This window comes from Pteronotus mesoamericanus, unplaced genomic scaffold (genome assembly GCF_021234165.1).
Source record: "Pteronotus mesoamericanus isolate MK-2021 breed Mesoamerican mustached bat unplaced genomic scaffold, CSHL_Meso_final contig_24, whole genome shotgun sequence".
NCBI classification, from domain to species: domain Eukaryota; kingdom Metazoa; phylum Chordata; class Mammalia; order Chiroptera; family Mormoopidae; genus Pteronotus; species Pteronotus mesoamericanus.
The window spans coordinates 18,228,013-18,251,035 of record NW_026555100.1 but is presented as its reverse complement, the minus strand read 5'-3'; the positions used below and the strand labels follow the sequence as shown (position 1 = coordinate 18,251,035).

The window sequence follows — 23,023 nt, the reverse complement described above, 5'->3', positions numbered from 1 at the left end:
TTTAGTGGTAAGAAAGGCGCACTAACTACATGACATCATTAAGGCCTAACTTTCAACAAAAAGAGCTAAAGATAAAAGTAGTGGGAAATGCTGCTCTTCGAGAAATAATATGCAGTACATTCAAACATTTTCATCTGTTTTCAAAAGTCTTTGAGTTCTCTTCAAGCATAATACAAGGTGGAAAAACTGCTCTGAGGCAGGACCCGTGGTTTCCTAGTTCTAACACACTGCAGCGGTGCGACTTAAAGCTTGTCACTTAACTAGACTTGTCCTCAGTTATTTCGTCTAAAAATGTCAGTATTACCTAACCAGCCTAAACTCAAATCATCTTACCAGCATAAACTAAATCGTCTCTAGTGGCTTTCAGGTCTAAGATCTGGTTTACTCAGGCACTCCTCCGTGTAATCAAGACCCAGGGAAGCAGGGGGAGTACGCTAAGTGAATTACAGTTTCTAAACTGAACTGTACAAAGTCAAGACAGTAAACTGAGATAGGCTCTGTATTGTGCTTTAAACGTTGTGAGCTCAAAAAATGTATTGCACAGGCCACGATAATCTTATATAAAGATGGATCACGAATAACTGAATGTCCTGCCTGTGAACCACTCTAGTACAACAGCAGGGTGTTGTTTTCTACCAAGAATCAAGAATCCGAGTTTCTGCTACTGGAACCACGCCTCCCGGGGAAAGCCACCAGATATCAAGAAAACCTCTCTAGAGGCAGGGCGGGATCTCAGATAAGACAAGCTCTAAAAAAGGGGGGGGGGGCTATGTTTTTTCCTATCCTCCTGCTGCTGTGCACTGAAAAAGAGGCACTAGATGAGCATCATCTGCATTTCATTCCTTTTCTTTTGCAATAGCTACCCAGTTATAATAAACAGACCTCGTGCTCGGGGGAGAATTTACTTCCCCGTCCAGTAAAAATGAAGTTCCTTATTTTCACTAACAACGCTGTCTCCAATCAACACCCAAACTCCCTGGGGAGGAGACCAGGCACTCCTCTCCCTGCCACCTCTTGCTTAAGCCTGACGCCCCACACCCTAGAATCGCCCCACTTTTCGACACCCTGCTGCACAGGTCGCGAGGCTCTGGGGGAGAGCGGAAGAGGCCCGCATGTAGACCAGGGGGGCGTCCGGCCGTGAGCGCCAGGCTGCCTCCGCCGGCCGAGAATTCAGGGAGACGAAAGGGAAGCGGCGAGCCCCGCGCCACCCCTACTTACCCACTTTGTCCTTCCCGTACTTGTGCCCGGCCACCTGATGCGAGAGGGGCACGCAGCCGTTTAGGAAGCGGAGTCTGCCTCCCGCCGGTTTCGGGGTGCTCTCGGAAACGGCCTCGCTTGCCGGTGGGACCCGCATTTCTGGGGGAGCAGGCGTCTCGAGCCGGAGGGGGGATGGCGGCTCCGTTGCCATAACCGAGAGCTGAAGCGGTAGCGGCAGTGAGGGTAGGAAAAAAAAATAGGGCGGAGGGAGAATAAGCCGGGGAACCCTGGGGTCGCTCAGACTCGGCCGCGAGGAGGCCCGGGGGTTCCCGCGGCTGGTGCCCGCTGAGGCCCGGGGAGGGGGCCCATGACGCCGCGGAGGCGAGGGCGCTGCCCTGCCCAACTCCCGGCGGAGCACGGATCCCGGGTCCCACTGCTCCGCCGCCGCGGCCGCCAGCGCCACCGCAGCCCAGAGACGGAACCCAGCCGAGGCGCTCCCTGGGGCCCTGACGGAGACTGCAGCCCCACCTCCTGCGCCCCCGCCCCCTCCCGCCGTCCTCCAGTCCCCTCAGCTGCCGCGCGGGCGTCAGCACCGCTTGCAGGGCCGCCGCCGCTAGCTTCCGACTGCGCGACCCGGGGCCGCCGCCGCTACTGAGCATGCCCACAGGCCGCCCGCAAGGGACCCCCTGGGGCGGGGTGGGACTGGGTAGGGTGGGCCCGGGGCGAAGGACGGCGACCGGGGGGGCGGGGCACACTCGCGGTCCTTCACTCCCCAAACCCCCGGCCAGCGTTAATGGGCCATCGGCGCTGTTGTGCTTTCATTCATTCAGTTGCGCGTTTCAGCGTTTCCAGGGATCGGCTCAAAGGCCTGGGGCTTCTAGTAGTGAGGAGCGGTCAGTCACGTGTTAGGAGAGTTAGGAGGCAGCTGCAGCGCCAAGGGTGGCCTCGGAGGCTACCCCAAAACTGCAATCAGCTCAAGCTCCCACTCCACGCACTAACGACAGAAGTAAAATCAGGCAGCTTCTTAGAAGGCGCGCCTTCAAAATACCTGTCAAGTTAATCCTAGCCTCTCTCCCTAAATCGGTGCCCCTAAACGACTCATTAAAAAAAAAGAAATATTTGGAACTGGCCCTGATCTCAGATTGTAGAAGATAGAGAATAATCTGAATTTTTTTTTTTTAGGTGAGCACATATTTCGAAGAAATGAGCCTTTTGTTTCTCCTCTCTCCCACTCGACCCTTAGCGCAGGTTCTAAGGTCCTCAACTGATGACTGGGTCAAAGGCAGGGAAAGGGATGTACATCGGGAGCAAGGAAAGATTCTGGAATGGGACTACGCTTGATTTGCGTCTGCCACTGGCATTTTATACGAAACCTAAACCTGGCCTTGCAGGTACCGGACTGGACAAGAAATTCTTAGGTAAAATTTTAGATATCTGATTATGGCAGTTGCCCTCCTATTACCTACACGCTGTCTCGAGAAACCCACACACCTGGGAAAGACGTAAAACCTGGCCTGGAATCCCTATTCCCAAGGCCCTGCCTCAGGGCTCCAGGACTCCGCCCCTCAAGATTGCGCAAACTCAGTTGCTACCTCTCTAGGTCTCTTCCTCCTCCCACCTCCTGCAGCTGTCAAAATCCGGACTGTATACTTCCTTGAGGCCCAGGACACAGCTCTGCGCATGCTCAGCATCAACTAGGGTGGATAATGCGCACGTGCTTCTGGACTGCCGCGGCGCCTGCGCCCTAGTTGCCTGGAGTCGGTGCCCTTAGGCCGCCTTTCGCACCTTGACTCGGTCTGTCGGCGCTAGCCTGTTTGTGTTCAGTGTCCTGTGCACATCCCTTGCAAGCGACGGCGCCATGAGTCTGAATTCCAGCGTACGAGGTGAAGTGGGGCCTGGGAGCGGGTGAGGCTGGCGGCCTGCGCACCAGTTGCAGCTTCGTCAGCACCTCTGTGGGCTGTTACCGCTGCTCTGCGCGCCCGCGGGTCCTGTAACCTTGAGATGCAGAAGGGCATGCTCTTGGCCGACTTGCAGGCTTCCTGGGCCAAACCGGGAAAGTGGTGTGGGTTGGTGGTATCCTGGGCATACTTGGCAGGGGGGCCATTCAGGCATCTACCCAGGTCTGGATCACGTTTCTACTAGCCAAACCCTAAAACCTAATGATTCCTATGCTAGCTTTTCTAGTTCTTCCTTGATACACCTCTGTGTTCTGAAATCACGGGGCTTGGAAAAAAGGAGAGGAAAGGAAAAACAAAAGAAAAAACCCTGTTCCCCCTTTTCATGTTTAAATCACTGTATACTCAGAGAGTGTATTGCCAGCAATCCTGAAGAGATGCATGACTAATCACATCTTAGCTTTGCACATTTTTTTTTTAAGGGAAGAAATCCAATTCGGGTTCTTAAGTTTTTCCAGTTTTTCGTTATGCCTCTGACATCTGGCACTTTGTGGCAGTCAACGGAGAAGGGATTGAAAATAAGCTTCCCGAGCCTTCAGTTTTTTCAGCCTTGCTTCCTTTGTGCTGGTACCTAGCGTTTGGAAACGTCACTTCACAGAAGGTCAAATTAAAATTAAAGAGACTTTCTAGAAGTCAATTAATGTGAACTTTATTTCATAAAAATTCTTGATGGTAATATAATTATTAATATAATATATCTACCTGATAACATGTGATCTCTCTGCCCAATATGAAATGCCACACCTCAACGTTTGGTCACCTGTAACAGTAATTAAGCAAAGGTAATGAGCTTGTCCAGAAGTTAATTAAAAGTAGCCCCGTTGATTTACTTAGTACATATTGAAAATCAGCAGTGCCAGAATCTGTAAAAAGGTTCCTACTAATATGAGCCTTAATTTTGTAGTAAATTCTATAAATTGGAGGATTCCACTTTGTTGTCAAAAGTTACCTGGCAGAGTGAGGGGGACAACCCATGACATCTTTAAGTTACTAATGAGGTAGGTAGGAGGTGATTATTGGCAGAAGTTATTTCAAAGGATACTCATCTTGAGTCTCATTAGAGAGAGGAACCTTGGTATATTTAAAATAGGGAATGATTTTTGTTTGTGTTTTTTAAAAATCCAAACCTGTACTTTCTCAGGAATAAGACTGTCGTGTAAAATAAGATACGTGATTTGAGCCACAGGTAATATTATAGGAAGACAAATTTGCACTTGTGTAATACGGTTGGAAAGATTTCAAATGTGTCTTTAAAATGTGGAGTCACTTTGTGCAAGTGGTTACTAAACTCTGTTTAGGCAGCATACTATTGAAATATGAAATAGGTGAACCCTAAGGCTTCTTCATACAACCTACAGGCTAATCTTTGTTGCAATCACCACAGATTTGTTTGTTGTTTTGTTTTTAAATCTAACCATACGTGAATCCAAGTGTGACTTTCCCCTTAGTGTGCACTTTTCTAAGGGATAGGAAATTGCTTGGTGAAGAGGGTTATTAATCTTGAAATACTCAACTTTGTTATGAGAAGCAGCTACTTTTTATTTCACCTAAAAGCATAAAGGTTGTTGTGAGAACTGTTGTGACCCTTTGTAAATCTTTTCTTCCAGCATCTTCTTTCTCAAATGTAGTTGTGTGGAGACAGACAATGTTTTGGGCGTCCACCTTATAATGATTAGAGTTCAAATTACTCTCTCAATTTTTGAACCATAATTTTATTAGTTTATGCAGATGGAAAAGCATTTTATATCATTTGATTTTGGGGAAGATGACCATGTCTCTACTTAGTTAAATAAATTAATAATTATAAAGGGCTTAGAATGGTATTTGATAGTGGTAATCACTGTATAAGTATATGTCAGATAAAAAATAAAAGGGTATGTATGTGCATACAGAATTCTTGCCTATATTCAGAAGAAAAAAACTCCAATTTAACCAAATATTTTAGAAGGCCTTCCTTAATCTGTTGCTCCCTCAAATCACTGTTTTTTTCCAGTTTGCTTTATCCTCAGTTATAAAATCAGTGTTCATCTGTCTACCTTGTGCTTTATTATTCATCCCAGACCTTGAACACTACAATGTATGTAACCAAAACTAAATTTCATAAATTCTTATTCTCTGACTTTTATACCCTTGTCTATTTTATAAAACTAATTCATTTGTGTTCAATAAATGCATTGAGTTAAACTAACCATGTAAGGGTTTGGTTTTTTGAGAAAGATTGTGCAGATCTGAGTGTGAATAAAGAAGTTTCTACAGGTTATAAACAAATAACTGGGTCGGTGGTGGGGGCGGGGGAGACGGTGCATATAGAGGAAACAAGATTGGTGGTGAATTGATACTTCTTGGAGCTGAGTAAATGGGAAAATGGTAGTTCATTGGAGTATTCCCTGTGTATATCTGAAATGTTTCATAATAAAGGCTTACTTTAAATCTGAGGAAGTATTTACATTTCACACTTTAATATAAGAGGTTAAAGATGAGGCCAAAGATAAGTTATTTGGTGTAAGCAGTGTGTTGGTCTGATGGGCAGGTGGAGTGTAAATTCAAATTAGTACTTTGTTATTTCTTTTTACTCAATTTATATTGAATACTACCTGTAAGCCAGGCCTTGAGAGAAAACACTACCAGGCACAGCCTGCGGATCTGGAGGAGACCTAAGAGAGGTTAAGATTTAAACACAGCTCCCCTCCCCCTCTCCTGAGATGAAAGGAACATTCTGATTTTGTGGCAGTTGACACTGGGCTGGAAAGGACAGTTTGAGGCAGAAAAGGGGCTAAAGGAAAAGAAGCAGGGTGAGATGAGCAAAAATTTGTGTAGATAGAAAGCATTGTTAAATAAGGTTGAATAAGCGGGAGTTTGGTCTAACTATAGGAATATTGTGCCTTGAGAGATGTCTATAGAAAGTTCAAGTGAGTATAAACCAGAAGAGACAGAAATAATGATCAGGATTTTTCTGGATTGGATCCAGATCGTCTTAAAGTTAGTTGTCAACTGAAATATCTTTAAAAATTGGGTCTTGGCTGAAGTCTCTTGTTGCCTCTGTTTCTTAATGGGTGTATATAGTACCAACAACTAAGTGGTACTTGGGTTTTCAATCTTTTTTCTACTCTAATTGTTGACTTTTGAATCTGCCATCATTCTTATCTATCTTTATATGGTTTCCTTTTCCTTCTTTCCCCTAGTTGTACACAAAAAGTGGCACCCACAGTTTTTTGCCAGAAAAAACTGAGGCTGCAGTAATTTTTCTCATTCTGGGAAATTTTACATTCGTCTCTAATGAGATTAGAGAATTAGAATTTGGGCAGAGAGAAAAGAAGAAATGGAAATTCTTAAGCTTTTCTCTACACTAATTTTAAAAACTCACTGGAGCAAATACAGAGCTGTTTTTCTAGCCTGCATGTGTGTGTGACATTTATGTAGGGTCATAAGTGGCCTTTGTTAGGATGTAGGGTCACAGGGCATATTTTGATTCCCCGTGGGGCAGCCACTCTTGGATGATATCTGGAGTCAATTCCCATTTCTTTCATTTGCTGTTGCCCCTTTTTTGTGTCAGTTATTCTGTCATTTCTTCATCAAAAAAATCCAGGGAAGGTAAAAAAAAAAATTTTTAACTTACCATATGGATTCAGTTGGAAGTATGAGAAAAGAGAATAGAAGAATGTTTTAATGAATAAGGATTTTTTTTAAGTTTAAGATAGAAATTTTTATTGGATACTCTTTTTATATCATGTGACAAATTAATGCTAGCCAACTGGAGATGTTCTTTGGGTCTCAGGCTTTTTCATAATATCTAGGCACCATTAAAATAAGTCTGTTAGAGATCACCTTATAATTCACCTAAAAAGTAAGGTGTAACAAAGATGAACAACATTTAAGGAATTGTGTTATTTTAGTCTTTCAGATTATTCCTCCTTTCAAATTTTTTCTAAAAATAGCATTCAGCAAACATAACTGAACATATACTATACAAAGCCATATTTTAGCTCATTTTATGGTAAGTACATTAACTATTCAATAGAGTGGCTTTCCATTATCGAAGAAATGGATTGCCATAGCTCCTGACAGAATATTTTCTCAAGGAGATTCCGTGGTAAATAATACATCAAAAAGGAAGATCATGAATCAAGCTAGAAATCAGAGCAGAGTTTCAGCCCTGGTTGGAATTGCCACAGGAAATACTATGAAGCAGTACCAAAATTCAAGACAAACCTCCACAAAATGTGCAGTTAAAAAGCATCCTTCAGTGAATCCAAAGGTTTAAGCTGTCAAATGACTTATTAACTTGTTTTCTCAGTCATGCAGCACCTGGGAAGGACATAGTGTTAATGTGTATTTTATGGGATTGTAGCAAGGAGAAATGGAAATGTTGAGGGAAGGAAAACAGACTAAATTACTTTGTAGAGAAAAATACTGTGGTTGAAAATAGAATCCAAGGAATGTGCTAATTAGAAAGTCAATAAAAACTAAATTATTAAATAAGCTAAGAGAAGACCAAGATAAAGGAAACTAAGTGTGAGAACGGTTGTTCCTTTCCTTTAGAGTTTTGTAAGACAAGCTCCAGTTTTATGTAAGGCACTACTGGGTACAGTGGTTAATCACATTAGTATAATAAGAAATCTGACTCAATATTGCAAATTAAGCCATGCAGTTAATTGGTCATTATAAGTTTTTATTTGGCCTTGGAATGTGTTTTTTATACTTATCTCTCTAGGGCTTTATTTGGTAGTCTGGGAACTTATTTCAAACACTGTGAAGATCTGACTCAGGAAGTGCTGGGAAGCAGTCCAGTGTATTTATCCTGACCCCTGTTCAACTTTTTCCTGCAGTCCACTCCGTGCTGGGAATAGACAACTCTCCTCTGAGGCTGAGGCTAACCAGACTATGCAGAACTTTCTCCTCTCCAACATTCTCTGGAAATGGGGTAGTTGTTAAGTGCTTGGGTTTCTAAGGACTCCTTGAAAAGCTATGTTAAAAGAATAAATAGGTGGCCTGTTAGTCAAGCAAATAATTGAGTAGAAAAATGTCATTAAATTTATTATCTTTTTATTTTCCAATTACAGTTGACATTTGGTATTATATTAGTTTCAGATTTACAGCTTAGTGATTAGACGTTTATGTAATTTACGAAGTGATCCCCCTGAGAATTCTGGGGGAATTATCAGATAGTTATTACGGTGTTATGGACTGTATTCTCTATGCTGTACTTCACATCTTTGTGACTATTTTATAAATATCACTTAGTAAGTCTTAATCCCTTTGCTTTTTTCACTCATCTCCCAAACCCCCAAAATGTCATTAAATTTAAAGTGAAGTTTGTTCAGAATTCAGATAATCTTCTACTGATAGATAATGGAAATTTAAGAATTTATTAAATGAGAATATAACTCTAATTATATTGATCATGTTTCATATGAAATTAGTACATTAAAAAAAAAATTTTTTTTGAATGGCTTTGAAGCCCAAAATCATGCTAGATATATTCTTTTAAATGTTTACTATTAAGGATGGTTTTGTTTTACTTGTCTTGTTTTTTTTTCTTTGGATACAAAAATTCTGTTTGTGGTTATGCACTTTAAAACCACTAAAGGACCTTCTATGTAAATGAATTCTGAGTCATTTTGTTAACATAATAACCACCTGACTTGGGGGAGAGGGGTCTATCTCATTTATAGTCTGAATTTTTTTAATGTATTTTTTAAGCAATAGGTAGCTACAGGCTCATGTGTTAGTTTTTTTAAGATTTTATTTTTAGAGAGAAGGGAAGGGAGGGAGAAAGAGAGGGAGAGAAACATTAGATGTAAGAGAGAAACATCAAACAGTTGCCTCTCGCATGTGCCCTAAAGGGCACCAAACCTGCAGCCCAGGTATGTGCCCCTTGACCAGGTGCTCGCAACCTTCTGCTTTATGGGACCATGCCCAACCAAGTGAGTCACACCAATCAGTGGTCACATGTTATTTTAAATCTTTTTGCGAACACTTAAAAGGATTATTAAACCTTGTTTTTCTTTATCCATCTATTAAATGATTTTTAGGTTTCCCTCTTCTATCTTACTTTAGCTGTCATCTCTCAATAGAAAATACACAATTGCCTAACTGTGGGCTGGGGAAGGTCTTAACAAAGTCTTACACCATTGTGTTCTGATCATTCAGTTAACATTAAAAACCAACTTTTTACTATTGGGATGCTTAATACTCAAAACTGGATTTCCTGAGCATTTATGTTAGAGTATTAGCATATGTTTTGGTTTCTATAATTATTCCTGTTTTTCTTTCCTGCTCTAGTTGAATGGATCGCAGCAGTTACCATTGCCGCTGGGACAGCTGCGATTGGTTATCTAGCTTACAAAAGATTTTATGTTAAAGATCATCGCAACAAAGCTATGGTTAACCTTAACATTCAGAAAGACAACCCCAAGATCGTACATGCTTTTGACATGGAGGATTTGGGAGATAAAGCTGTGTACTGCCGTTGCTGGAGGTCCAAAAAGGTGAGGAAAACAAGTCCTTTATATTAGTACCATTTTTAATGTAATATTTCTTTTTAAACTAATCTATCAAACTGATTTCACCATATACTGTTAAGATATACCTTTTTTCCTTTCTTTTTTTAGTGGATCCCGTTCTCTTGTTTTCATGTACTCTTCAGTAATATAGTTACTAAGATGTATAACCACTGTACAGTAAAATTACATAATATTCTCATTGAGTTCAGGTGAATGTAACCATATTCTTAGCCAAAGAGAGAGAAATCTCTTTACTCTTAAGATTTCCTCCTCAAGTGGATTTTAGCCCTCCACTATCCCATTAAAGGAAGTATGCAGCCTAAAACACAGAAACAGAAGAGGTAAACTCTTTTTTTGGAGCTTTTACGCTCCTGGATTCTAGTATAATTTTTAGAAATTTCAAGAGAAAGTATTGAAAATTAGCCTTGAAAATTTTTTTTAATCTGGTAAACATTTATTCTATATCCTAAGCTTTCTTTAAGCAGCAGCTCTTGTAGTTAAATTATAACATTGGCGTTTTAAAAATCTTATTTTCTTTTGTGAGAATTGCATTTCGTTACGTTCTGTTTGGAAACGTTATCTTTGACACCCACAGCTTTTAGACAGTGATGTTAGCTATTGATCTGAAATGGTAAAAATGTTCTCATAAGGTCATCTTGAAAAGCTTCATACACTGAATGGCTTCAGAATTTCTGGTGTATGCTGAAAATACTGTATGTATTGCCACTTTAGCACTTAAACAAAATGCACTTCACTAAAGATAACTTCATAAGCACTAAGAAAATAGACAATACAAATGATTGTCTATCATTGGTTAGAGCGTTTTCCCATGCACCAAAAGGTGTATGGGTTCGATTCCCGGTCAGGGCACATGCTTGGGTTGCAGGTTCGATCTCCAGTTGGAGCGTGTACAGGAGGCAACTGATCGATGTTTCTCACACCGTTGTTTCTGTCTGTCTGTCTCTCTGTCTCTCTCTGTCTCTCTCTGTCTCTCTCTCTCCCTCCCCCCTCCCCCCTTCTCTCCCCTTGCCCCTTCCTCTCTAAAATCAGTAAGCATATCCTCAGGTGAGGATTTAAAAAAAAAAAAGATGTATCTATTTTGGGAAGCACATTGTGTGAGGTTTGAAAGCATGTGAGGGACCCCTTCCTACAGTGGAGAGCCATTATCACAAATCAGCATACCACATCCTAGGCACTGGGAAGCCTATTCTACTAACCCTCTTCTCCCAGTACAGTCAATGTTGTGTAATCCAGTGACACAGTGGTTGCATTATGACATGTGTCTAAAAATGCTTGATGAATGTATGGAATATGAACTAAAAAATAATAGCGGCATCACAATACATTGTATCTTAAGAAGAGCACTGTTCACTAGGAATGTGGGATTGCTTGGAAGTACTAGTGGGGTTGCTGGAAAGTAATCCTCAGTAACATTCTATATACTAGTTCTGGTTTGTTTTTTTAAATTATGACTATAATAGGTTTCATTTTCTTGTTACTCACCAAAATATAGAAAATAATACCTTAATAAATTAGAGAATTTCTAAGTCAGAGTTGTAATAGTTCTTTAGTCAGTGATTTTATTTATTTTTTATTGTTATTTTAATCCTCACCTAAGGATATGTTTATTGATTTTAGAGAGAGACATGGATCAGTTACCTACCATATGTACCTCAACTGGGTATTGAGCCCAAAACCTAGGTTTGTGTCCTGACCTATGGCTCAAACCCAGAACTTTTTGGTGCACAGCGATGCTCCAACCAACTGAACCACCCAGCCAGGACTAGTCAGTGATTTTAATTGATTTCGTGTCTACTATATATACATGCATGACAAAAGTTAAATAGTGTAACAGCAGGTATCATAGGTATGTGTAGTGGATACAGTACCAGGGCTTTATATAAAAAGAGCTTACAGTGTGGGCTAGAATTTTCTTGGAAGGAATAATGATAGACATGGGAGTTAAATTGCCCTAGTTTATTTGAATAAACTAGGAAATATTGAAGACTTTCTCGAAATCTGGAAAAGACTCAATATGAGCAAAGATGGGACCAATGAAGATTCTAGTCTGGTCCTACCACCTGTCTCCCCTCAGAAACTAGTCCAAATTGAAGAGAGTCTTGAGTATTCCAGTGTGAGGATTTTGTGTCTCCAGACATGGGGCGGCTCGTTAGGGATTTCAGATATAAAGTTAACATACTTATACCAGGGTGCTGGCTGTGGGAATGGAGAACAATGAATAGATGCATGAAACATTTTGAAGAAAGGGTCAGCCAAATGCAGTGACTGGTGTGTGTGGAAAACTGGGGGAGAAAAACTGATGAGCACGGAAGTATCCAAGCTTGTTGTATTATAGGAAGTGGTGCCATTAACAGAAATAAGGAACTCGGGGTGAAAAGCTGATTTCCTAGGGCAGTGACGAGTTCAGTTGCAAAGAGTGAATTCACGGTGACATTTGAATGGAAATACACAGCAGACAGTCTGAAATGTGGGACTAAAGTTGAGACATGGCGATTAGGGTTAGAGATAGAGATCAGCAAAACTGATGAGTCAAGCAGAGGAATGAAACCAAAAGATCTTTGATACAGATAAAAATCAAGGACTAAGTATGAACTCTTAGAGAATTTTCTGCATTCAGGTTAAAGTGTGAACTACTAATAAAGAAATGCTAGAAGTCTGAGTATATGTCAAATTTTCAGTAAATATGACCATGAATGGAAAGAAGAAGAAATAAGATAAGTTTTCGTGAACTCTGATGCTTAGCTTTGAGGTCAAGTAAAGTATGTTTACCTTGGTAGGGTTTTCCTAGAAGGTAAAAGGTCAATAAAGTAAATATTGACCTTCTTCCATGGACTAAGATCTCAAGTATTTCAGGAAGAAACACAAATGTACAGAAGCTAGTGATTTAAATGTTTATTAGACTTTATAGTTCAACATAACATTCCAGGATTATTCTTGCATGATAAAATTTAGAGTTTCCAGATTGTTAAACTAGGGATCACAGTTTCCCATAGGTAGACTTTAAGGAAAGGAGTGCCAGACCAATCACTTTATTTTAAATTTTCTCAGTCTTTTTTTTTTTTTTCATTTATCTTTCATGCCATTAATGATCGTCTTTGTATCTAGGATTTGTCACTTCTGAATTTTCACTGAATCTTGGGTACTTTTTATGCCCAAAGTGAATTAAGAGTTCACTTTGAATATTATTCAAGTTAACGGATATTCTCATTCTTCAGGCTTCTTTGGAAGCTCCCCACATTCTTGAGGTTCCTAAGGTTATCACACAGGTGCGAAGTCACACACATGGCAATGCACAGATGACTTGCAATTAATACCTTTGATTAGATAGCTGTATTGAGTTTATATTTAGTAATTTTTCCTTATACAATCCAGTTTTGTTTATAATAAAACCTAAATGCCTCTTTTATCTACCTCCAAAATATGTTATATGCAAAATATACTTTATTATAATCCTGATTCACTCTTAAGATACAATTGCTGTTTTGTTGTGTGCATCTAACATGATCAGTTTTCCCAGATCTAATGAATCAGATCTCTTAGTAGTAACATGTAGAAATTCATTTTTTAATACACCTCATTCCCTCATTCCCTCATTCAGCCCCATCCCCCAGGATTGGTACGCCCTCTGTTGTTTCAGAAGTTTGCTTGTTTCATATTTCACAAACGGGCTATCCAAATGTAAAGTGAGAAGGAAAGGAGCCAATAGAGAGGACATGATGAAAGCCACCAAAGGGAAAGATACTATTTGAGACTTTGAGGCAGTGGTGTCTTGAAAAAAGGTGGAAGGAGATGAGACTAAGCTCAGATGTGAAACTGAGCCTTTGAAAGGAAGATAGTCTTACTTTGGAAACAAGAAGGTAAAGGAATGTTGACATAAGAGAGAAGAGTATGCAACATAGTCTTGCTAGAGTCCCACCCCACCCCCATTTACTTCAAGTAGGTTACGTCATTGGTGAGTTGTATTGTGGCCATCTGGAAGGCAGGGGAGACTTTGAGAAAGGGCAGGAGAAGAATGCAGACTGAGAAGTTAGAGGTAGAGGAAAGCCATTCCAGCTAACATCTGGAGCTCAACTGAAATTGAAATGATCTGCAACTGCACATACTATATAGAATCATTTTCTTCTATTTACAACTTCAGGGACTGAGTTGGGGGGGTTTTATTAGTGGTGGGCTTGTTTTTGTTTTGGGGTGTGTGTGTTATAGAAAGTCTGTCCTATTAATGGTTTGGGAGTGGGTTGCACTGAGTCCATTTTTTCATAGAAACAATGTTTAACAAACATAATAGGTCCCAGTACACCAAGGCTGCAGGCTTGATCACTGGTCAGGGCACATAAAAATAAACCAATGAATGGATAAATAAGTGGAACAACAAACAATGTTTCTCTCTCTCTCTCCCCCCCTTCTCCTCCCCCATTTCCACCTTTCTTTGCTCCCTCCCCTCTTCCCCCCTCCCTCCCCCTCTCTTCCTGTTGCCCTTTCCCCTTCCCTCTCTCTCTCTCTAAAAAAAAAAATCAATAAATTTTTTTAGAAACACATAATAGGTTATTTTGAATGTTGGTCAATCCACATAAGGACAGTCTTGTAAAATCTTAATTTCTGTTTATACATTTTCCTATTATACCTACTATCTTACATTTACCAAACTAAGTACATAAAAATGGTATAAAATGTCATATTCTCTCAGGAAGTTCAGAGGTCTCACTGTTTTTGTTTTCTTTCTCCATCAAAGTAATCATGTTTCACAGAGTGGTTTATGGTAATGAGCCAGATGGCTCTAGGCAACTTCCTTGGGAAATATAATCCAAACTCTCATTAAAAATACAAAGTTTGGAGAAGAAAGACAAAAATTTTCTTTAACTGTTGCAGATATAAGAGATAATTCAAGGAGGAATGTGTGTTTCCATTTTGAATCTCCCTAAAAACGGAAACCTCATAACTTGAGATATGGGACCACTAAAAAGAAACAAATCCTGTGTTTTTTATAAAGACCCTGATAATGTTGTGAGCTTTCCAAGTGGAAAAAAAGGATCCCGGTGTTTCTTTTTTCTCCCAAACATTTATTCCAACTTCTCCGTAACTCTCTCTTCCCTAGTTTTAAAGATATTTGAGATTAGTAGATTTTTAATTGTTGTAACAAGCATAACAATATTTTCTGGGTCATACAGGAAATTCAACCAATTTAATTCCAAACTTTTTCTTCAGGATGTATTAATAAACAAAGGCTAGCAACTTAGAACAAAGTTTAGAGTCAATTATGAGCTAGACATTTTCATCAATTATTTGATCTTTAAGTATTGATACTACGTGAACTGAATACAGTATAACCTTTGCATTTTTATAATTGCAGCTCTTGGCTTGACAAATTAAACAAGTTTCAAAATTTTAAAAGCAAGAAGTTTAATAAAAATTTTCATGTTTTCTTTACATTAGTATTTAATGCAAAAACTACTATACCTAGATTGAAAGTATTTATCACTCATTTTCTTTCTCCTGAATAAAAAAGCTAAAATAAGACACTTTCTAAAAAACATTGTTACATAATTTACTATTTGAGTTTTAATGTGAACTAATTACCACTTATTTATACTGTATTACAGATCATGAACTAATTTCAATAAATATATCCCATTGACATGTACAAAGAATTCCTAAGAAATTGCTAATCTTATTTTGAAATAATTCATTTTGGTTTTGGTTGAAAATAAAATGTTTAGCTGTTTCATAACTTAAAATGAGAAAACCCTAATGTGTAAATATAATGAGAATACTTAATCTTCACATGAAGTTTGGGAGATGACTCTGACTTACGTCAGTAATTCCTGTGGTTAAGCAATAATAGAAAGTATTATTAATACTAAAAGATATCAGTGCTGCCCCAGCTGGTGTGGCTCAGTGGATTGAGTGCCCTGTGAACCGAAGGGTTGCAGGTTCAATTCCCAATCAGGGCACATGCCTGGGTTGCAGGCCAGGTCCCCAGGAGGAAGTGCATGAGAGGCAACCGCACATTGATGTTTCTCTCCTTCTCTTTCTCTGTTCCTTCCCCTCTTTCTAAAAATAAATAAAATCTTTTTTTAAAAAAAAGATATCAGTGCCTCTGAACAAAATGATTTTTAATATCTAGTTTCTAGTTTAAAGGCATAAAAGCTTTCTATACTTTAAAAGCATGAAAGTTCCTTAATAAATAGGATCTATTATTCATATTTTTTAAAGAAATATTTATTTTTTACTTGTTTACTTTTAAGAACATGATAAAATGTAAATTTCAGTTTTAGTCAGAGATTATTATAAAATGTATATTCATAATTTTTATATACGGCTTTGTTAATCTTTTATAAGATTTTCTTTATTTCTCTAGAGATTTCTCTCCCTTTCTTGATTCTACATATGGAGGAAAATAATTTGAGAAAATTAGTTTCTAGTGTTTTTAACAATGAGATTAAAAAAGAAAAGTGAAGCATGCTACATTACTATGTTCTTTGAGGCTTTTTAATTTACAGATATTTCATTTTCCAGAAATATTTTATAACCTATGTGCATAAAACTTTACAGTGACATGTTTTGTGTGAGCTATTTATAAAAATGGAGTCTTTTACAATGTAAACTTTTATTCTCACTGTAAAATCATCTATCTGTTTCTCCAACATGTCACTTTGAAATGCTGTTCTTCGCTGTAGGATACATTTTATCTGGATTTTTTTTTTTTTATGGCCTCTTTCCTCATCTATGCCGAATAACCTGAAAGCTTAGGTCTATGTTTTTGCTGCAAGGACTTGTTTTTAATATGAATACACTGTGCGCCATATCTTATTGACCTAAAAAATAAAAAAGAAATAACATAAGCTTTATATACTTTACATTTATATTGCCATCTACCCCAAGATGGAATTTATGCCTGGGTATATAAGATATTCTGAAAACCATGAGGTTTTCTGTAATTTTTAAGTTAGAATTATATATAAATAGTAAAATTAAAATTCATTTTTTTAACATCAACCAAGTATTATTTTACTTTTAGAGTAGACACTTCTAATAGCAAGGTTTAAGATTATATACCATCATTGTCTAGTTTCAGGTATCTAAAATTAGACTCCCCTTCACTGTGAGTAATGAGGCAATTTTACTCTTAAGGCCAAGACCCTTGTTACTTTACTCTTCTAGACTCTTTCAGTGCAATAGTGTACCTTATACTAAGCAGGAAACTCTATATTCTAGAGTGTAGATACATTCCAGACATCAAAAATAAAACAAAGATGCTAGCTATCGCTTAACATGAAATAGAAGTAAAAGATACACACACACACACACACACACACACACACACACACACAAATACAAATAATTTACTGGTAGTTGGACCTTCTAAGGGTAAAATCTGGAGGAGACAACCAAAACACTGTTGGATTGTTATTTTTATTTAACAGTAGGAAGGCTATACTTGCAAAAACCAATAATATAGATGAGGTCTGTCCAGAAAAAGTCCAACCATTGTTAATATAACAAGAATAGTTTGCATGACATCAGTGTAACCTGGCAGCCAAGGAGAGTGGACTATAATGCACATGAGTAAACAGTGATGACTTCAATGTACTAGTCAGTGGGGGCAGTAGACACCAGTGAGTAAGCATGTGTACTGTGTGGCTGTCACATTCACAATGGCTGAGCAAGTACAGCAATGAATCTGTATCAGATTTTGTGTTAGGCTTGAACATTCCTCCGTGGAAACTAGTCAGATGACTCAGAAGGCTGTAGCAATGGGCAGTAGATGATTGGCAGGTTCATCATGACAACGCGCCTGCTCATGCCTCACGTGTTGTGCAGATTTTTTTGGTGAAACATCAAATCACCCAGGTGACTCAGCTCTCTACAGCCCAGATTTAGACCCTGCTACTTCTGGCTTTTCCCAAAACTAAAATCACCTTGGAAAGGGAAGTTTCTCTCTTATGAGTACATGTGACTGCATTTGGAGTTCACTTGGATAATGCATGATAAGCTCTCCTTCTAAGATCCTTAATCACATCTTTTGCCATAGAAGACAATAATCACAGGTTCTAGGAATTAGGACATAGACATCTCTTGGGGCCCACCATTCAAACTACTACAGTAGCAATTTTCAACCGATGTGCCTCCAGAATTTTTAAAACCAGCAATACCTGACTATTAAGGTATTTTCCCTTAGATTTTATCACTTCAGACTATTGATGAGATTCAGGAAAGTATGACAGGGCAACTGATGGCAACTAGGAGAACTGTTCCCCAGGTGCCTGCTTTGAAGGCGACTGAGGTATCATTGTCCTGTGTACAATGTTTCTTGTATCTCGCATCTTCTTTAATAAACGTCTCTATTTTTCGTATTATGTGTCTGGACACTTTCTGGACAGACTTTGTATATAGAGAGGTCACAAACGAATTTATATGTAACTATAATAACTGGAGAAATAAAACAGTCTTGTCAGAATATGCGTGAGACCTGAGAACAAAAACTACAAGAGAAATAAAATAGGATTTGGCAAAAACAATTCTCATGTTTGTCTGGAAGAATAAATAGGTAAAGGATAAACAGGAAAGGTTTAGTAATGAAGATTAATATAAAGGAAAACTAGCCCAGTTTTAAGCATATATATTTTTTTAATATCAGCCGTCAACCAATTTTAAGAACAAAAAAAGGATGAATTCTTCGTGGTGCTTTTAAAATACTTTTTTCACAAAAGTTTGTGCTAGAACAACAAAGCTTTCTTCACTTTGTGATAAACTTTTGCAGCATTATCACTGTAGTACAGTGATTCTCAACCTTTTTCATCTCATGGCACACAAACTAATTACTAAAATTCTGTGGCACACCAAAAAATTATATTTTTTTGCCAAAATGACAAAAAAGGTATAATCTTTATTGATTTGCAAAAAAGTAGTAATAGTAATCACCTACCCTTTTTGCTCTAAAGTGACTTTTTAAAAAATCAGGTGGCTATACTGGTATATCAGGATTTCTGGTACCAAGAATTAACCATCAGATGCAACTGTATTATTCAACGTGACCTATAAGATGTAACCTTATCGTATGACCTCTATATTTGCAGTTCATGACAAGGCGTTCACACAGGATGGCTATTGTTGTGTTGGCTGTTGTCCTTTTATTGATTTTAGAGAGGAAAGAGAGAGAGAGAAACATTGATTTGTTGTTCCATTTATGTATTTATTGATTCTTGTATGTCCTCTGACTGGGGATCAACCCTGCGACCTCAGTCTATAGGGAGGATGTTCTAACCAACAGAGCTACCCAGTCAGGGCCGCTGTTGTCATTTTTTACATGATAATCTAAGGGAAAAGAGTTATTGATATGATAATCTAAGGGAAAATACCTTAATAGTCAGGTATCGCTGGTTTTAAAAATTCTGGAGGCACATCAGTTGATAATTGCTACTGTAGTAGTTTGAATGGTGGGCCCCAAGAGATGTCTATGTCCTAATTCCTAGAACCTGTGATTATTGTCTTCTATGGCAAAAGATGTGATTAAGTTAAGGATCTTAGAAGGAGAGCTTATCATGCATTATCCAAGTGAACCCCAAATGCAGTCACATGTACTCTTATAAGAGAGAAACTTGGAGAAGGCACACAGATAACCAAGGACAAACCAAGGAATGCTGACAGCTACTCCACACTGGCAGAGACAAAGAATGAACTGTCCCCTAGAACCACTAGAGGAGTGTGGCCTTGCTGACACCTTGATTTCAGACTTCTTGCCTACAGAACCAAGAGAAAATAAATTTCTGTTGTTTTAAGCCACCTACCTTGTGGTGAGTGGTTATAACAGCCCTAAGAGACTAAAACACTCACTCACAGAGTCTCTTTTTAAAAAAATAATTGATTCTCTTAAGGGCCTTTCCTTTTTTTAATTTTTTTTAATATATAGTTTATTGATTATGCTATTACAGTTGTCCCATTTTTTATCTCTCCTTTATTCCCCTCCACTCTGCACCATCCCTTCCCCCAGCATTTCCCACCCTCTTAGTTCATGTCCATGGGTCATGCATAGAAGTTCTTTGGCTTCTCCATTTCCTGTACTATTCTTAACCTCCCTCTGCCTATTTTGTACCTACTATTTTTGCTGCTTATTCCCTGTACTTTTTCCCTCTTCCTCCTTCCTCTCACCTCTGATCTCCATTTCTGATTATGTTCCTGTTCTAGTTGTTTGCTTAGTTTGCTTTTGCTTTTGTTTTTGTTTTTAGGTTCAGTTGTTGATAGTTGTGAATTTGTTGTCGTTTTACTGTTGATAGTTTTCGATCTTCTTTTTCTTAGATAAGTCCCTTTAACATTTCATATAATAAGGGCTAGGTGATGGTGAGCTCCTTGAACTTTACCTTATCTGGGAAGCACTTTATCTGCCTTTCCAATTCTAAATGATAGTTTTGCTAGGTTGAGTAATCTAGGTTGTAGGTCCTTGTTTTTCATCACTTTGAATACTTCTTGCCAGTCCCTTCTTGCCTGCAAGGTTTCTTTTGAGGAATCAGCTATAATCTTAGGGGAATTCCTTTGTAGGTAACTGTCTCCTTTTCTCTTCCTGCTTTTAAGATTTCTCTCCTTACCTTCAATTTTGGGTAATGTAATTATGATGTGCCTTGGTGTGTGCTTCCTTGGGTACAACTTCTTTGGGACTCTGAGCTTCCCAGGTCTCTTGGAAGTATATTTCCTTGGCCAGATTGGGGAAGTTCTTCATTATTTTGTCAAGTAAGTTTTCTATTTCTTGCTCTTCCTCTTCTCCTACTGGCACCCCTGATGTTGGTCATTTAAAGTTCTTCCAGAGGTTCCTAAGCCTCTCCTCATTTTTTTGAATTCTTGTTTCTTCATTCTGTTCTGGTTGAATGTTTATCTCTTCCTTCTTCTCCCAGTTGTTTATTTGAGTCCCGGTCTCCTTCCCTTTACTGTTAGTTCCCTGTATATTTTCCTTTGTTTCACTTTGCATAGCCTTCTTCCATGTTGTGACCATACTCAACCAGTTCAGTGAACATCCAGATTACCAGAGTTTTGAACTGTGCATCTTGATAGGTTGGCTATCTGTTCATTGCTTGATCTGTTCTTTCATTTGGGCCATATTTCTTTGTCTCAGCACGCCTGTTAACATTGGGAGAGGCAGAGCTTTAGGTATTCACCAGGGCAGGGCAACCCAGGTCACTGTGTTGTGAGGCTGTGTATGAAGGAGGGGTCTGAGAGGAAACAATGCTGCTTGCTTGGCTCTCCGCTGGCTTTCAGTCACTTCCCCCGCAACCCACAAGCAAATTGGGCCCTTCCGGTGCTGATTCCGGGGGGGTTGGTTTGTGTATGTTCTGGGAGCCTGTGGATCTCTCCAAGGGACTCTCCTGTGAGGCTGGGAGTTTCTCCTGGCTGCAACCCACACAGGTTTTTACAGCCAGAGGTTTTAAGGCTTTCTTTCCCACACTGGAACCCTGGGTTGCGTGGTCTCTCTCACTCCCTAGCTGTTCCTCCAGATTTATCCACACAAATGTGGGACTGCCCGGTCCGCCAGCCACTGCCTCACCCGGCTGGTCCTCCAGCCACCGCCTTGTCACACCTTGAACATATTTTAAACACCATTATCCCAGTGGAGTAGGTTGACGAATATGATACTTTTGAAACTATATATAGGCACTTTATATTTTATTTTCATAAAATTATGAAGAAAGGTGTAACAATTTAGGAAGCAACCTCTAATAATAATGAACCAACAAGATCTAGAACAGCATTTTGGAAAGTGTACTCTATAGAACACTGGTAATGGATAAAGTTAAAAATGTCCATAATCTAGTCAGTTTAGAAGAGTTTGGTTTAAAATAGTTTTTTAATAGCAGGACCTTTGTAAAATAATAATGTATTTAGTGAAACAAAATAGCTATGTATGTTTTTTAGACACATAATGAAACCATATCAGAATATATTGCATTACTTCTCTGGAGCACACTCTGGAGAACACTGTTAAAAATTTAGTTTTGTCCCTTTCCCTCCCACTGGACACAAAAATGTCAGTTATATCTAAAATGTGAAATCATGAAAAGAAATGTAAATCTACCACATTTCTAGAAAAAGAAGTCTCCATGAAGGATGTTAAAAAAAGAAATGTATAAAGGGAAATGTATGATATTAAAAAGGCCTGTTTGTATAAGAGTGGAGGAATTAAGGGTATGAAAAAATAAAACAAAAAGGTTTAGGGAAAAAAATTGTACAGAGTACAACAAAGGATAATATATAAATTGATTTTAAACAAATGAACTTAGACTCTTACACATAAATAGGCAGTGGACAGAGCCAGTTTACTAGAAAGGATAACCAGTATATAAACATGGGAAAGGTTTTCAAAATGCATAATCAAATATCACAAAAGGAAATGCTATTTTATATTGAGTTATCATGTTATATATGTGAATTAAACGTCACCCTCTCCTTGCCAAACCTAATACTGCATTTGTAATTAGACATTTCACATTCTCTTTCTCTCTTCCTAGTTCCCATTGTGTGATGGGTCTCACACAAAACACAATGAAGAGACTGGAGACAACGTGGGACCTCTGATCATAAAGAGAAAAGAAACTTAAATCAACAGCTTCGATGCTGCAAACCAACTTGTCCTGATTATTAGAATGACTACCACTTCTGTCTAATTCACCTTCTCTGGGTTCTAGATGTGATACATTGCAAACTGCTGCTTTCATATTCATGGCATTTGCCTTACTTGTTGAACCACCATGGTGCACATTTGTTTAAACAAAAAAAAGAAAAAAGAAAAAGCGAAAGCAACGCCATGGCCTGTGGGTTATTTTGGTCTTGGAAGGATCCGTTTCTTTACGTTCAATATAATTACTTTAGAATGTAGTTGTATGTTGAAGTTAAAGTAATAAATTATTCTCAAAATCACGAATATGCAGATTTACTTATAATGTTCAAGGAAAATAATCACCTTTTATTACTTAGTTAATTTAGAAAGTAGAGATGATTGGGCTACATTAATTTCAATACAATCTAGGAAAAACCTGTTATGACCTTGATTTTCTTCTTGACAGTGGTAATGACACTGAGAACAGACACCTTCTGTGTTTTCCCAGTGTTTAATCAAAATCACCTTTGAATGTTACTCTGCTTATTTAGAAGTGGGCCAGGTCAGTAATAAAGGAGTGGTAACTTCTTTATAGTCATTTTCATGGATAGTTAGTTGATCCATTAAAGTAAGCAATAGTGATTTAGATCACAGGGAGAATAGATTTAAAAATCATGAAGGATGCCTTAAAATATAATGTTCCAGAATTCTAACCCAAGGAGTAGCAAGCACCGATATGGGGACATTTAATCAGAGCATATAATGTC

The 23,023-nt window shown here is 38.7% G+C and overlaps 2 protein-coding genes across 3 annotated transcripts in view; one reads left to right on the top strand and one right to left on the bottom strand.

Annotated features, from left to right (window-relative positions):
- The window catches only part of IPMK (inositol polyphosphate multikinase), a 41,910-nt gene extending 40,226 nt beyond the window's left edge, over nucleotides 1–1,684 (bottom strand). For both annotated transcript variants that reach the window (XM_054572767.1, XM_054572768.1), the window contains exon 1: nucleotides 1,219–1,684. In XM_054572767.1, coding sequence (XP_054428742.1) covers nucleotides 1,219–1,408 — 190 coding nt within the window. In that variant the 5' untranslated portion in view covers nucleotides 1,409–1,684. The remainder of the gene's footprint in view (nucleotides 1–1,218) is intronic.
- Nucleotides 1,685–2,880: 1,196 nt separating this feature from the next.
- On the top strand, nucleotides 2,881–22,576 carry CISD1 (CDGSH iron sulfur domain 1). Its single transcript, XM_054572766.1, has 3 exons — nucleotides 2,881–3,080; nucleotides 9,435–9,640; nucleotides 22,168–22,576. Exons 1-3 carry the CDS (start codon nucleotides 3,056–3,058, stop codon nucleotides 22,255–22,257), a joined length of 321 nt encoding a protein of 106 aa, XP_054428741.1. The 5' UTR covers nucleotides 2,881–3,055; the 3' UTR covers nucleotides 22,258–22,576.
- Nucleotides 22,577–23,023: the final 447 nt, after the last annotated feature.

Excerpts from the sequence above, each read along its gene's own strand:
- CISD1 (XM_054572766.1), top strand. The coding sequence starts at position 3,056 with ATGAGTCTGAATTCCAGCGTACGAG. Across the intron at positions 3,081-9,434 it reads TCTGAATTCCAGCGTACGAG|TTGAATGGATCGCAGCAGTT; the intron begins GTGAAGTGGGGC and ends TTCCTGCTCTAG. Across the intron at positions 9,641-22,167 it reads GTTGCTGGAGGTCCAAAAAG|TTCCCATTGTGTGATGGGTC; the intron begins GTGAGGAAAACA and ends CTCTCTTCCTAG.